General features: G+C 45.4%; 1 protein-coding gene across 1 annotated transcript; it reads right to left on the bottom strand.

Moving 5' to 3' along the window:
* Nucleotides 1-2,868: 2,868 nt before the first annotated feature.
* On the bottom strand, nucleotides 2,869-13,708 carry IDS (iduronate 2-sulfatase). The gene is made up of 9 exons (XM_087727430.1): nucleotides 13,593-13,708; nucleotides 11,554-11,735; nucleotides 10,066-10,243; nucleotides 9,886-9,974; nucleotides 8,733-8,933; nucleotides 7,452-7,622; nucleotides 5,952-6,078; nucleotides 5,023-5,196; nucleotides 2,869-3,505 (listed from the first exon to the last, which is right to left on the bottom strand). Exons 1-9 carry the CDS (start codon nucleotides 13,669-13,671, stop codon nucleotides 3,003-3,005), a joined length of 1,704 nt encoding a protein of 567 aa, XP_087583556.1. The 5' UTR covers nucleotides 13,672-13,708; the 3' UTR covers nucleotides 2,869-3,002.
* Between the last annotated feature and the right edge of the window lie 1,496 nt (nucleotides 13,709-15,204).

A 15,204-nucleotide genomic window follows, 5' to 3' on the forward strand; every position in this document is an offset into this window, starting at 1 on the left:
GATGGATGGATGGATGGATGGATGGATAGATAGATGATAGATAGATAGATAGATAGATAGATAGATAGATAGATAGATAGATAGATAGATAGATTCTTTAACTTTTATCGTTTGCATCTATTATGGAGAATTCTGTGAGTTGAAGTCCACACATCTTACAATTGCCAAGGTTGAGAAACAGAAGTTTAGATAATAATGGATTCAACACTTATGAAGACCCACTGGAATCATATGGCAAAAAAAAAATAACAAGAATTCCAATGCTGGAACTTTAAAATATTAATAGAGGGATACTCATTACAACTCCTGGATCCGAGACAAGAAATGTTACTAATTCAGCATGGATCCAGAATTTGAGAGACGGGGGAAATTCCATTAGTTAGCAAATGAAGCACCCGTTTTTATTAAGCCACTTGAAACGGACATATGGACCAGGATATACCGAAGAATGAAATGTATTAGAAAGCTGGAAATGAAACACAGTGTTTTTCCCCCTTCACTACTGGGAGAGATGGAGAAATTAGAGAGATGAATTTGCGAACTGGGTTGAGATGACATATTGAGATGTGTTATTTTGCATAAATATTGGACAAGCAAGTGAGTTAGTTTATATGATTGATCTTTCCATAATGGTTATTCTCCTTGCTCATGCTGAAATGATTTCACGATGCTGACTTTTTCTCTCGCTAATAAAGCAGGCAATAATAAATAAAACACACTTTGGTTGGATCCAAATTTAATCCTAGGTGAAGCGTCGCTACAGACATTGAAATGAATTCTAATTAATCCTATTGATTTTTAAGGAACCTGCCCCGGACGGCCATCGCTTGGATCCCGCCAACCCAAGCCATCATTTCCACTGATTGGGAAACAATCCAATATCTGCTTCATTATTTAGCTTTCCACTTGGATGGATGGGAATGCAATTACACTTGCCGTTTTTAAAGAAGGGAAACATGCAAAATGCAAACGAGGGAGCCATAATCTACCCCCCAAAGGAAAGGGAGGATGAGTTTCGTAAAGAGCTATTGGGTGTTTACGCCATCAAATATTTATAGTGATGTCAGATGTAGGAAAATGATGGCAAGGGAGGACCTCTCCTCTGCCGTCTTGCTGGCCAAGTTCCATTTGTCAGAAGGTCATAATCAATAATAAAAGCAGGCTGGAGAGACAACATAATGAGATCTACGATCCACTACTCTGTTTTATGCACGTCTCAATATCTTCCCTCAAACATCTCCGTCTCAAGTCTTCAGAGATAGTTATGGAGGCTTCTGCAACCCCATCCCATCTGAAGCTGATATAAAATCGGAGGAAATCTTATGAAGCTTATCAAGAGAGCCAGCTTGGTCTAGTGCGTAAGGCCCCAGGCTAGAATCCAGGAGACAGTGAGTTCTAGCCTTATTAGGCATGAAGGACAGCTGGGTGAGTTTGGGACAATCACCAGGAGACGGTGAGTTCTAGTCCTGCCTTAGCCATGAAAGCTGTAGGGTGACTTTGGGCTAATCACTAAGAGACGGGCTGTCAGTTATCAGCTGCCTTCGGAGTCAGACATCAGTGAGGCAGAAGAACAGCTGGAGCCTGTTCCCAGTGTGCGCATGTGCAGAGTGACCAGACGAAGGGAACAGCTAAAGAACAGGGGTCGACTTGGGAGTAAGGCCACAGGGGGACCATGTGCAGCTCTGTCTGTCTTGTCATATCGAGTATGTATCTTTCCATGGTTCTTTGCGCCCCTCGTAACTTTTGTCTCTATTGTGAGGTTAGTGTCGATGTTTCACCAGCCGAGGTTAGAGATGATGTTGATGATCATCATCATCATCTATTTTAAGAAGAAACTTGTCTGATCCCTAGGATGCTGGCAGCAACCTGTATCAACCATTAGCACCAGTCAATGGGATTTGTGACACATTTTTAAATGTTCACTTGTCTGATTTTCATGTTTAATGAATAAAAGAGATCAATTCCGCACTTTGAAGAGTTGGGATTAAAGCAATTTTTCTCTATAGTCCTAGTGACCTCTAGTGGGTGAGGTTAGATTTACACCCTGCTGCTTTTCAGATGCATATCACATTATTTTTCAACTTTTGCAACTCCCAAGATGTATGGACTTCAACTCCCAGAATTCCCAGCTAGCCTTTTCCTTGCTCTCCAAAAGAATATTCATAGAACCACAACGCAGATCACTTAACTACTTAATATTGATCTGTTTTCTATCTCTTGTCTAATATTATCATTGTTTTCTCCAGAACTATTTGACAAACATGACAGATTTCACATATACATATTCAAATGTATTATTTTATATTAATAATACATATATAAAGTTCTTTTTTCAATTTTTCAGTTTTAAAATCCATCTTTCCTTAAGCAGTTGTGTCATCTGGGCACAGATTTTTCTCTGCAACGTTCTTCCATAAATTATAATACATTGTATAGTTTATACCTTATAAATCTCTTCATTTTCCTCTTAACATGTCTTCTAATATAAATACAAATAATAACATTAAATGTAGTTATTTTTTCAGTAATGCTGACAATTATAATTTTATTTTTATCTCTGTCTTGGTACATTTTCTATTAGAACAACAGAAAATGTACCAAGAAAGAGATAAAAATAAAATTATAATTATAATTACCTACTTTTATTTGCAATTGTCCTTTTTTGTTCTCTAACCATTGGCAAAACACCTCCCACATCGTATAATCACCAGATTGTTCTTTCTCCTTAATTGCCCAAGTTAGTCTGTTCATTTCTGCGTATTCTAATATTTTCCTAATCACCTTCTCTTCAGTAGGAATCTCTTCACTTTTCCAATATTGTGCAAATATTTTCGTTGGGGATATTATAATAAAGAGAATACATATTGAATTATTCATATATTCAAATTTATTCTTATATCAGCATTTAAAACCTTTTGATACAAAAATGGAGCCGTGTTTGTGTATAACACAAAGCATGACGTGTATACGACCCCCATGGAGGTCAACTGCTTGGCAGAGGTTCACTGAATTGAAGTGGATCCCAAGGGATCAACTAGGCGGCAAAGCTTTGGAATGGGGGATCCCTGCAGGACTTCGTGGTACCTGTTATGGTCTTCGTGGGGGTCTCTTTCCTCAAAATACAGCTCTCCCCCATGGATGTCCTTCACGTCGATGGTGAAGTTGTCGGGATTAAACCCAAACCAGACGGTACACCTGTAACCAGCCGTACGGATGGAGTAGCCCATGACTCTTATATCTTGAAGTAACGGCAAATCAGAATTCGGTGCAGGGGTGTCTCCGGGACGCGGATATTGGCTGAAGGCAACCGGGGTTCCTTTTCGCTTGGAGCCATGGTCTTCCTGCCCTCCACCGAAGGATGGGAAGTACTGAACCAAGCTCTTCCCTTCACTGCAAAGAGGGACGTGGAAGGAGGGATGGGGACACGCAGGGGGCACGGTCAGTCCAGCCAGCTCTGCAAGCGTCGGGAAGAGAGACACCAACTCAACCATTTCTTTGGGTTTTCCTGGAGTGGGATAGGAGAAAGAATTAGAGTAGGGGTGTCAATCAGCCAAGAACGATACCCGGAGTTACTTCTGTCCTTTGTTCTTCCTCACCCACAGACAGAATCGTGCCAAACTAAAGTAGCTATTCACATCGCCAAAGATACACTCTGAGAATAGTTAAGGAGGAGCCTTCCTAACTCTCTTCCTGCCTATCTAAGCCCGTGAGGGGGAACCTATGGCATGCATGCCCAAAGTGGCCTGGCATTGCATGGCGTAGCCAATTCCTCTTCTGGGTTTCTGGCGCACAACGATCAGCTGGCCTTTGTGCGTGCGGCTGTGCCAGAAACTGGAAGACCTGGTTTCCTGGTGCCAGCATGCATGCCAGCCAGCTGTTCATTGCATGCACATGCATGCCAGTAACCAGAAGTCAGGCTGACCTCGAGCAGGCATCTGCTGGAAACTGGAAGTGCATTTTCCGGTGCGCGCATGCTTCCTGGGCAGCTCCACTTCTGGGTTGCAGCCCAGACAAGCGCACGCAGAAAGCACGCGCACTCATGTGCTCCTCATGTGCTTAGATCAGTGATGGTGTCTCTTGGGAGTCTCTCCCTCCTTCCTGGAATCCAGACACCATTCCACCCCAGTGAGAACAGCAGAGGCAATTATTCGATGATCAATGCCCGGGAATCCATTCAAGATGGAGATACATTGGAACGCAACTGGAATCCTTGAGTTGAGTCCGTTGAAACCAATCAAGGACAAGGACAATCAACAGTTGATTGACCAACTTTGATCTAATTCAAGGAAGGGGAGCTTCTCTCTCTCTCTCCGGGGAGTTGGTTCTACTGTCAAATTGCCTTCATTGTTAAGACCTGTTTCGCTCCCAACATTCAATCAGATTTGGTCCTCCTACGACCTACGTCCATTCTTCTGCGTCCCGTAGCGTGTATTTTATGACAAATAGAATGTGAGTTCTATGGATGCCCTGCCTTGGTAAGCAGAGCCATTCTGGGCCTTTTCAACATTATAAATGAACTGAAGCCAGGAAACCTGGGGAAAAAACCGGTATCTACCAGGGATGAAATGCTCTGAAGTCTGCTATCGGTTTGCTTCACTGGCGCATGTACACCGCAGGTGCTAAGAAGCCTTTTCTGAGTCCAGGATCAGCTGTGCCACATGACTTAGATTCCCTAAAAGGCAGGATTTCCTGCTTTCTAGCGAATATAAATCGCAGGGCACAGCTGATAGTTGGAACTTTCTTCAGCATTTTTTATCACCAGTTCGGGCAAACCAGCCTGAATTGGTAGCATTTCACCTCTGGCATCTACTTACTTTGAAAGATTTTACTGTTTTTTTCCAGAATGGCTTACCAAACCAAAAACGGCCCCGCAGAATTTTCACGCTAAAATATACATTGGCATTGAATGAAATCCAACAAGGAAAACAGCCGCATGTCTGAAGCGAACAGGGAAGACCTACTCGGATTAGCAACCAAAGGTCAGGCTTTTTAATTTTTGCACTGTTAATGCTGGGTTTTTACCTGGAAGTGCAGAGCAGGAATCTTGAACAAAGGGATCAAGGAATGGGAAAACTTTCTGTCCCCGCTCAGAGATCAGAGTGGTCACTCCCGGCACGTAGAACATCAATGGCACTCGCGTGGCTACGTCGAAGTTGCTGTATTTCGCCCACTCGCCGTGTTCGCCCAGGGACCAGCCTAAATGAAACCAAGAGCCATGAAGGGGAGACAGCATTGAGAGGAATCCTGTGGATCGACCACAAAGATATCGAGGAACAGCCGAGCTTTTAAAGTCTCCAAAACTCTCCAGCCAGTCTTAGAACCAAATAGGAGGTGATGATGTCGTAAAGAGACTGGACGAGGTGAGGAGAGGAGTCAAACAGGGAATTAGTCTGGAATCATTAGGCAAGTCCCACCCCGCTTCATCGTTTTTTAACGAACCCATAATCCCTTGCAGGATAGAGTCTGGGAAATTGAATGGAGCTAGCAGTGTGTTTAATGGCCGGATACCCTTCCTGTCGCCAATGCGGAGTTTTGTTCAGCACATATATTCTCACGGTGCCCAGAAACACCTGCCTCTAGCTAGGATCGAACTCACAGCCTCCTGATTGTCAGGTGAGAGCTCCACCTCTAGGCCACCGCACCACTCCGGAGTAGGGAGGGAGTGGAGATTTTGCAGTCTCCTTCCCCTTCCACCTCCACAGAACCGGTGGCAAAAAAAACGTTGAATCCCCCCCACTGCTTCAACTCCCAGAATCCCCCAGCCGGCTGGGAGGTTGCAGTTCACGCCTCTTAAAAGGTGCCAAGGTTGGGAAACCCCGACATAACTCACTGGACGAGACAACCCTTTGTGTAGAAGCTGCTTTATTCCGGAGGCCAAGAGCTGCAATGTTCTCCAGAAAATGAAGCTGTGGGGTTTGCGATGAAACTCCCAAGTGGCCAGGAAGTCTTACCGTGGTCTGCGGTGAAAACCACCACCGTGTTGTGCGAGAAGCCTGTCTCATCCAGGGCAGCCAGCAACTTCCCCACCAGCGTATCCACGTAGGAAACAGAGGCGAAATAACTCTGGCGAATCTTACGCTATAAAACAAAGTTTGCAAAAGGGGAAGTTTAAGTTTTAAGTTTTATTTTATTTATCTGCCGCCCTATTCCCTAAAAGGGACTCAGGGTGGCGAACAACTTAAACGGGAAGGGGAAACATACAAGTACAAAATAAACATATTAAAATGACCAACAACCACACCTGTCAACCCCAGGAAGAAAAAAATGAGTTGTGGCTGCTACGCCGTCAGTCAAAGCAGCCCCTGAAAGATCTTTCAGGATCTTTAATTTCGTTTTTCAATACGTCTGTCTCCCCAATTAATGCAGGTAGTCCTCAACGTATGACCACAGCTGAGCCCAAAATTTCAGCGGCTGAGCAGGACCGTGTGAAGTGTGAGCTTTGCAACTTTTCCTTGCCACCGTTGTTAAGTGAATCCCTCTAGCTATTCAGGTAGTAACGCGGCTGTTAAGTGGGTGTGGCGTTCCCCCATTGCCTTTGTTCGTTGCAAAACAAAGGGAGGAGGTGACTCTGGGACAATGCAACGGCCAGAAGCAGACGCCCGTTTCCAAGTGTCCGAATTTTGATCGCGTGACTCCCGGTCCTAATTCTGAAAAACCGTCATTGTGGGCCTTCTCTGTAGCGGGGCGCCGGCCTTATGGAACGAGCTGCCCGCAGAGATCCGGACCCTCACCACTCTCACGGCCTTCCGTAAAGCCACCAAGACCTGGCTGTTCTGGCAGGCCTGGGGCTGTTGATTAAAATCCAGCCCCAAGTGATTGAATGGATGATATTTTATTTTTAAATAATTGTATTTTTTTTATATATTTTTATGTTTTTACTTGTGTTGCGAGCCGCCCAGAGTCCCTAGGGAGTGGGCGGCATACAAATCTTATTAAAGTTGCAAAGTTATTTCTTTCAGCGCCATGGTAAATTTGAACCATCGCTGAATGAACTGTTGTAAGTTGAGGACTATCTGCAGGAGCAAAAACAAAAGACTGGCCATCCAGCTCCCTATCCCGGGGGCGTCTTTCAGACCACAACCGGACCATCATCTAATGCAGTGTTTCTCAACCTTGTCAACTTGAAGATGTCCGGACTTCAACTCCCAGAATTCCCCAGCCAGCATTCGCGTATAAACAATTCAGTGTCTAGGACAGTGTTTCTCAACCTTGGCAACTTGAAGATGAATTGTTTATACGCGAATGCTGGCTGGGGAATTCTGGGAGTTGAAGTCCGGACATCTTCAAGTTGCCAAGGTTGAGAAACACTGTCCTAGACACTGAATTGTTTATACGCGAATGCTGGCTGGGGAATTCTGGGAGTTGAAGTCCGGACATCTTCAAGTTGCCAAGGTTGAGAAACACTGATCTAATGGAAAGATGACCGAATGGGCCCATAAGGGAAACTCTACCTGGAAGTGTTCCGGGATGGGCCCGTAAGGGAAACTGAGGTTCAAGGCTGCCACGTCGTCTCTCCGCCGCAGGTCCATCCAGGGATTGTAGGCAACGGGAGGAAGCTTTTTAGGGAGTGCTGGGTCGGGAGCCAAGGTGACGTTTTCCAAAGGGTACAATTTGAGAAATTTCTGGAGAGAAGAGATGATCCAAACAGTGAGAGTGTGACCTTGTTCGTGAAACCCACTTTACATTTTTCCTCGTTGTTAATGACTCCATGGGACAGAAGAAGAAGAATTGGGGCTGTTGAACAAGGTCCAGCCCCACTTAAATGGAATGTATGGAGTGTTGTTTTTTAAATTATATCTCACGTTATTTTTTAATTCTTATTTTTATCTTGCTGTAAGCCGCCCAGAGTCCCATGGGATTGGGCGGCATACAAATTTATTAAATTGCTAAATTGTCCTGTCCTATTCCTATCCTATCTTATTCCTATCCTGTCCTGTCCTTCATTCCACTATCTATTCTATTTCTATTCTATTTCTATTCTATTTCTATTCTATTTCTATTCTATTTCTATTCTATTTCTATTCTATTTCTATTCTATTTCTATTCTATTTCTATTCTATTTCTATTCTATTTCTATTCTATTTCTATTCTATTTCTATTCTATTTCTATTCTATTTCTATTCTATTTCTATTCTATTTCTATTCTATTTCTATTCTATTCCTATTTCTATTCTCTTCCTATTTCTATTCTCTTCCTATTTCTATTCTATTTCTATTCTATTTCTATTATATTTCTATTCTATTTCTATTCCATTTCTATTCTATTCCTATTCCTATTCCTATTCTATTTCTATTCTATTTCTATTCTATTTCTATTCTCTTCCTATTTCTATTCTCTTCCTATTTCTATTCTATTTCTATTCTATTTCTATTCTATTTCTATTCTATTTCTATTCTATTTCTATTCTATTTCTATTCTATTTCTATTCTATTTCTATTCTATTTCTATTCTATTCCTATTTCTATTCTCTTCCTATTTCTATTCTATTTCTATTCTATTTCTATTTCTATTCTCTTCCTATTTCTATTATATTTCTATTCTATTTCTATTCCATTTCTATTCTATTCCTATTCCTATTCCTATTCTGTTCTACTCTATTCTACTCTAATCTACTCTACTCTACTCTTATTTCTATTTCTACATTTCTATTTCTTTTCTATCGATATGCCCTTCTAGGAGAGATGCCTTTGAGGACTCTCCCCTCTTCTTCCCTGCAGAGAGACTGCCTTACCCGAGGGAATCTGAACGGGATGTGGGGCTTGTGATAGCCGACAGCCAGGAAAAACTTCCTCTTGATTGTTTTCATGGCCTTCAGCAAGCGGACGGCCTCCTCGGTGCTCTGGATATCTGGCAAAGTTCCCTCGGGCATTTCAGCCACCTCCACCGGGCAGATCAAGTCGGCGTGAAGCTTTCCGTCTTTGCCTTTGCAAACCTTGAAGGGAAAGAACAGCAGTCATAAAACAGATCTGGCCGCTGGAAGGAGACCAGGGCAAACTCAAGAAGCCTCTAAGGAAGGTTGTAGGAGTCAGGAGAGAGAGAGCCCTCTGGCTCCTACTAGCCTACTACTCGTTTCTCCAGCAGTGAAGTAATTCTCACCACTTCCTAAAATCAGTTGAGGAAAAGCGTAAAGAAAAAAGACTTCATCTCTATTGATCGCCTGTATTTAGATTCTATTGTATACAAGTAATCTTTGAGAGTGGCATGGTGGCCTAGAGGTGGAGCTCTGGCCTCGCAATCAGGAGGCCGTGAATTCGATCCTAGGTAGAGGCAGGCATTTCTCTCTCTCTCTCTTGGCACGAAGAGAATAGATTGGCTGAACAAAACAACTCTGCTCTGGCAACAAGAAAGGCAGGAGGCCAGTAAACACCCAGCTCCATTCAACTACCCAGACTCCACCATCTCCAAGGGATGATGGGGCTGTTAAAAGAAGCGGATGATGACATACAGGTAATCTTCGACTTGAAATTGTTCATTTAGCGACCATTTGAAGTTGCAACAGAGCTGAAAAAAATGACGCATGGCTGTTTTTCATATAACCGTTGCAATATCCTCACGGTCACAGTATCAAAATTTGGACGCTTTGTCACCGACTCGTTATTTATGAGGGTTGCAGGGTCCCGGGGGGTCACACGATCCCCTTTTGCAACCTTCTGCCGGGCAAAGTTAATGGGGAAGACAGATTTGCTTAACGACCGTGCTTCTAACTTAACAACAGCATTGATTTGCTCAACAACCGTGGCAAGAAATGTCTCAAATGTGGCAAAACTCACTTAACAAATGTCTCGCTTAGCAACAGGAACTTTGGGCTCAATTGTGGCCGTAAGTCGAGGACCGCCTGTGTTATCAGCGGTCACTCGTTGTCAACGACCGTAGCGCCCGCCTACCTTCGTGTTTTCGTATTTTTCGGAAGACGGGTGGAAAGCCGGAGCGGACCAGCTGAGGGGGAAATCGTCACTGTGGTTCGAGGAGATCCCTGGGGAGCAGAAAGGCGACACCCAGGTAAGGCTGGAGCCAGGCCTCGGATGGGACCCCAAACGCTCTTGGGAAGCCCCGAGGAAGCTCACCTGGGTGGAAGACCTTCCCCACGGACAGGGTGACGTAGCCGTTCTCCTTGAAGTACTGCGGCAAGGTGGTGTAGTTTCCCGCGTGGCTTCGCCAATACGAGTTAAAGTCATAGAGCCTGGTGGAATCGGGTCTGCGGCCTGTGAGGAAGGAGACCCTGCTTGGGGCACAGACAGCTTGCTGGAGACAAAAGAAGACAGACAGAGAGAGGGAGGGAGAGGGAGGGAGGGAGAGAGAGAGAGAGAGAGAGACAGAGAGACAGAGAGAAGGAGAGGGGGAGAGAAAGAGAGAGATACAGAGAGAAAGACAGTGAAAGACAGAGAGAGGGAGGGAGGGAGGGAGACAGAGAGGAGGGAGAGAGAAAGAGACACAGAGAGAGGGAGAGAGAGATACAGAGAGAGAGAAGGAGAGTGGGAGGGAGGGGGAGAGAAAGAAAGAGATACAGAGAGAAAGACAGTGAGAGTGAGTGACAGAGAGACAGAGAGAGAGAAAGACAGAAAGAGAAGGAGAGAGGGATGGGGAGGGAGAGAGAAAGAAAGAGAGAGGGACAGAGAGAGAATGACGGAGAGAGAAGAGGGAGAGAGAAAGAGAGGGGGAGGGAGGAGGAGAGACAGAGAGGGACAAAGACAGAAAGAGAGAGAGAGGGAGGAGAGAGAGGGGGGAGAAAGAGAGAGGGAGGGAGGCAGAGAGAGGAGGGAGAGAGAAAGAGACAGACAGAGAGAGACAGAGAGAGGGAGAGAGAGAAAGACAGAGAGAGAGAGAGAGAGAAGAAGAGGGGGAGGGAGGGGGAGAGAAAGAGAGAGATACAGAGAGAAAGACAGTGAAAGACAGAGAGAGTGAGTGACAGAGAGATAAAGATAGAGAAAGACAGAAAGAGAAGAAGAGAGGGATGGGTAGGGAGAAAGAAAGAGGGAGGGACAGAGAGAGAATGACAGAGAGGGAGGTGGGAGAGAGAAAGAGAGAGAAAGGGAGGGGGAGGGAGGAGGAGAGACAGAGAGAGACAAAGACAGAAAGATAGAGAGAGGGGAGGGAGAGAATATGGTTTAGCAATAAGGTATATATTGTGTGTGGCAGAAATCCCAAGTTCTAGATCAAAAAGATGACGGACATTGTGAGTGCTCGATCACTGGAAGTTTTCAAGAAGAGGCTGGACAGCCATTTGTTCAGAATGGTATCATTCTGCTCAAGCATATTTGGGCTGGGGAATTCTGGGAGTTGAAGTCCACATATCTTAAGATCGCCAGCCACTTCTCCATGGTCTGGAGGAGAATCCCCCCGTTTCTGGCTTTTGTGGCACAGTGGGGGCGGGGGGCAAAGAAAGGATGGTTCTACACTTTGCTGGCCATTTCTGCAAAGGCCCACAAGTTGGGGACCCCTGGTCTGCAGAAAGGAAATCCTGGTTTGTGAGGATGCTCCAGACAGCCAGAGTAACCAAGACGCCCCCTCCCTCCCACAAAAATTAAATAAGTAATGAAGATGATGTCAGTTACCTGGGCAAAGGCATTCTGGAACACCACACTTTTGGAAGCCAGCTGATCGATGTTGGGTGATCTCACCAGGGAGTCCCCGTAAGACCCCAAGGCGGGGCGCAAGTCGTCCGCAATCAGGAAGAGAATATTTAAGCCTTGATTATAGACATCACGAAGAGGCCTGGGAGCACCATCCACACATCCTGATTGGGGAAGAAGGAACATGGTGGAATGGAGAAGCAGATCGTTTTAAGATTGTTAGCTCTCCTTTTTAAAAGAAAAAAAAGATAGCAGTGGTTCAATACGGTACACCGGATACTTTCAAAGATTAATTCCCTGCTAAACTTCAGTTAGCAGATTTTATGAACGGCAAAACTTAAAAAAAAGGACTTCGATTGGGATAATGCTCAGAGTTAATCGGATTGGATTTTGATATTTTAATCATCTCATCTAATTGGCCTAAGGAAGGGAAGGGAAAACTATTGAGAAGGGAAGGGAAAGGAGAAGGGGAAGGGGAAAGGAAAGGAAAAGAAAGGAAAGACTACTGAGAAGACAGGAGAGGGTAATAATAATAATAATAATTCCCAAAAATCTCCACTTCTGCTTTAGAGACTCTGCAAGAACATTTAACGTAGGGAAATTTTTAGCAGTTCCTGTACATTTCCTGGTTTAAATGAACAGTGGTTTCATCATGTTATTATGAATCATCCTCACATTTCTAAGCATCCTTGTGGGAGGAGAGAGAATTTCATAAACACATTTATTAAAAGTATAACGGTAACACAAGACCACTGGAAAAAAAATTCTGAAGGTCGGGGGCTTTGAACACTGAAATGGAACAACAAAAAAAGATTAATTTGGCTTTAATAGCTGACAAAAAGAGCTATTTAGCTGCGGTTGAGACCAGCTGTTCACAGCCACCCACACAGGTTAAATTGCTAGTCTGCTTCTGGATGCAGGAGGACTTGGGTTCAAGGCTCACTTAACCACAAAGCCAATGAATTGAATTTGGATCTGTCACTTATACCTCCTTGCAGAGCTGCTGTGTGCTTATAAAACACAATAAAAGAAAGAATCTGATGGGCTTTCAAAATGTCAACAGAAGAGAATATTTGCAGCTCAGGGTCGAAATGGGGGGTCCTTGGTGCTCTCTGAGCTTGGTGGTTTTATTGCGGGAGGTTTCATGAAGGTAACATGATCAGCATTCATGCGTTTGGGGTTTGCTCTCTGTTTAAGACCAACCTTTCGGACCTCAGGGACCACTAAATTTATAATTGCAAATCCCCGTGGACCACTAATATGATTTTTTTTAAAAGATAAATAGTATTTAGTGCAATATAAGTAGTCCACAAACCACTGGACACATCCTCTCCGATAGCCAGAATACAGATAAACAGGGATTGACCCCAGACAAACAATCAAACAGAAAACAATCCCCCTAATCAAGGGGAAGGGACAGGGAGAACCATTGTATCTCCAACAACACTGGCAAAGGAAGCTACTGTGTATAAACAGAGATCAAACCCCACACACCTAATAGCACTGATGAGGTTGCCTATTTGGGTAATGAAACATCTGCAAGAAAACAGGTAACCTCAACAGCATAAGGAGGACTCCGCTTCCAAAATAAGACAGGCGACTGAGGTGATATTCTGAAATAAGACATGAAGCAAACAGGCTGGAAACTGAACCATCCCCAGCAATCTTCTTCATCACCATGAGTTGGAAGGGACCTTGGAGGTCTTCTAGTCCAACCCCCTGCTCAAGCAGGAGACCCTTGTCTAAACCATTTCTTTCCAGGTCACGGTACACACACCCCATCACCCCCTCCCCTAATTTTGCCCAGGGGGGGGGCTCCAGGTAAGAGCGGAAGGTTTTCTAGCCCCCTCCCTCTTTCTTCCTCTCCCCCTCCCGCATTGCATCTCCCACCCACCCCCGGACTCCCGCTTGCAGAGAGGGTGGCTCCCGGAGGGCCCTCGGAACCTCCCCTCGGGGGTCGCCCACGCCCGTGGCTGCACACAGGCTTCCCACCCACCCGGACGGATCCGGGAGCGCCTCACCTGCGCCCATCCCCAGCCAGAGCCAGAAGGCGCCCAGGAACCCGAGCGACGCCGCTCGCAGGAGCCCCGCCGGTGCCATAGCCTCGCCGGGGGGGAAGGTCTTCTTTCATCGCCCAGCCAGGCTCCGGAGGAGGAGGAGGAAGCGGCGGCGGGCAGGGCTTCCCAAGCGCCACCCCAGCCGCGGGGCGGCGGCTGAGGCTGCAAAGGGAGCCGAGCTGGCTGCGCGCACGAAGCTTGCAGATGATGCGCGCCCAGCTTGGCTCTGCAACCTTTCGTGGGAACCGCGTGGCAAGCCAACGCGCGTCTGCCTCGCCTTCTTCTTCTTCCCCCCTTGTGGACGACTCTTAGACCCGCCTTAGGAAAGAGTCCCAGCCGCCCCGGGTCCCTTATTGGTTCCCCCCATTCATCCCAATGCATTGGGCGCGGAGGTTTTGCTCCAGAGGTTTCTGGGCTTTTTACAGCTCCCGTCTTTTGCATCGGCTTGGAGAGTATTTGTAGCTCAAGGTTGAAACGAGGTTGCTCGTTTTCTTGCAGACATTTCATTACCAAACTAGGTAACATCATCAGGGCTGGAAGGGAGTGAGGTTTGCAGGGAGGAAGAGGAGGAGGCCGACTGTGGGGTTCTTGGTGCTCGCTGAGCTTGCTAAGTTTCTTGCAGATCTTTCGTCACCCAACTAGGCAACATTCATGTTCATGCATTTTAAGTTTCCCCTCTGTTTAAAACTAAGAACACATCCTCTCCGGTAGCCAGAATCCAGATAAGCAGGGATTAACCCCAGACAAAGAATCAAGCAGAAAAGTAATCAAGGGATTATTACCAGGAAGAACAATCCTATCTCCACCAACACTGGCAATCCAGAGTAAGTTTAGGCATTATGGTTTCCAATAAAGGAGAATATTTGTGTTCTCAGAGTTGAAAGGAGGGGGGTCCCTCCTCGGTGGCCTCTCAGCTTGCTTGTTTCCTTGCAAGTCTCTTCTGTCGGTCCTTCTGCCAGAGATCACCAGGTGGCACTCATCCCCCAAGAACCAGCCCTGCTGAGCAGTTTGTTCAGAAGTATTGGGACTCATAAAGTGTTGGCATTTGATGGGTTCCCTGAATTTGCCCCCCCCCCAATCAATAAAAGCACGCACAGAAACCCTGATACTTATAGCTGTCATGGGCAAATTACAATAAATAAATATAAATAAATAAATAAGAGCATTTAAAATGCAGATAAAATGGACAGGTTTGCATAACACAGAAAAGTCATAAATGCAATCAACTCACTCGAACCAGATGAAATCAGGGTCTTTCCTCCGTGGCAGCCCCGTTGTCTGGATCTGCCCCGACCATGTTCTGCAATCTGATTATTTTATTTCCCTGGTGCTTTCATAGCCTTCTTTCCATTCCAGGAGTTCCATGCGTTATCAGTCCTTTTTCTTTTAATTTCTACGCTTCCCCTCTGCAATGAATGAAATGCATTCCTCCTCTGCTGCCCCGCATTAAATAGCATCCCTACAGACACGTATTTAGCCACTTGTCAGAATCTGCCCTTAAATCCATCCTGGCACAGAATGCAGCCATCCCTGCAAAGGCTTCCGCCCGCCACGCCCATAAAAGGGCACGGCTTCG

Source organism: Thamnophis sirtalis, unplaced genomic scaffold (assembly GCF_051295495.1).
Source record: "Thamnophis sirtalis isolate CommonGarterSnake01/CBP01778 unplaced genomic scaffold, rThaSir2_p1.2 scaffold_13, whole genome shotgun sequence".
Lineage (NCBI taxonomy): Eukaryota > Metazoa > Chordata > Lepidosauria > Squamata > Natricidae > Thamnophis > Thamnophis sirtalis.

Bases quoted from the DNA above. Each gene is read 5' to 3' on its own strand.
- IDS (XM_087727430.1), bottom strand. From the start codon at position 13,671: ATGGCACCGGCGGGGCTCCTGCGAGCGGCGTCGCTCGGGTTCCTGGGC. The intron at 6,079-7,451 runs GTAGAGTTTCCC...TTTGTTTTATAG, and splicing joins CCATCCCGGAACACTTCCAG to CGTAAGATTCGCCAGAGTTA. The intron at 5,197-5,951 runs GTAAGACTTCCT...GGTTTCATTTAG, and splicing joins GGTTTTCACCGCAGACCACG to GCTGGTCCCTGGGCGAACAC.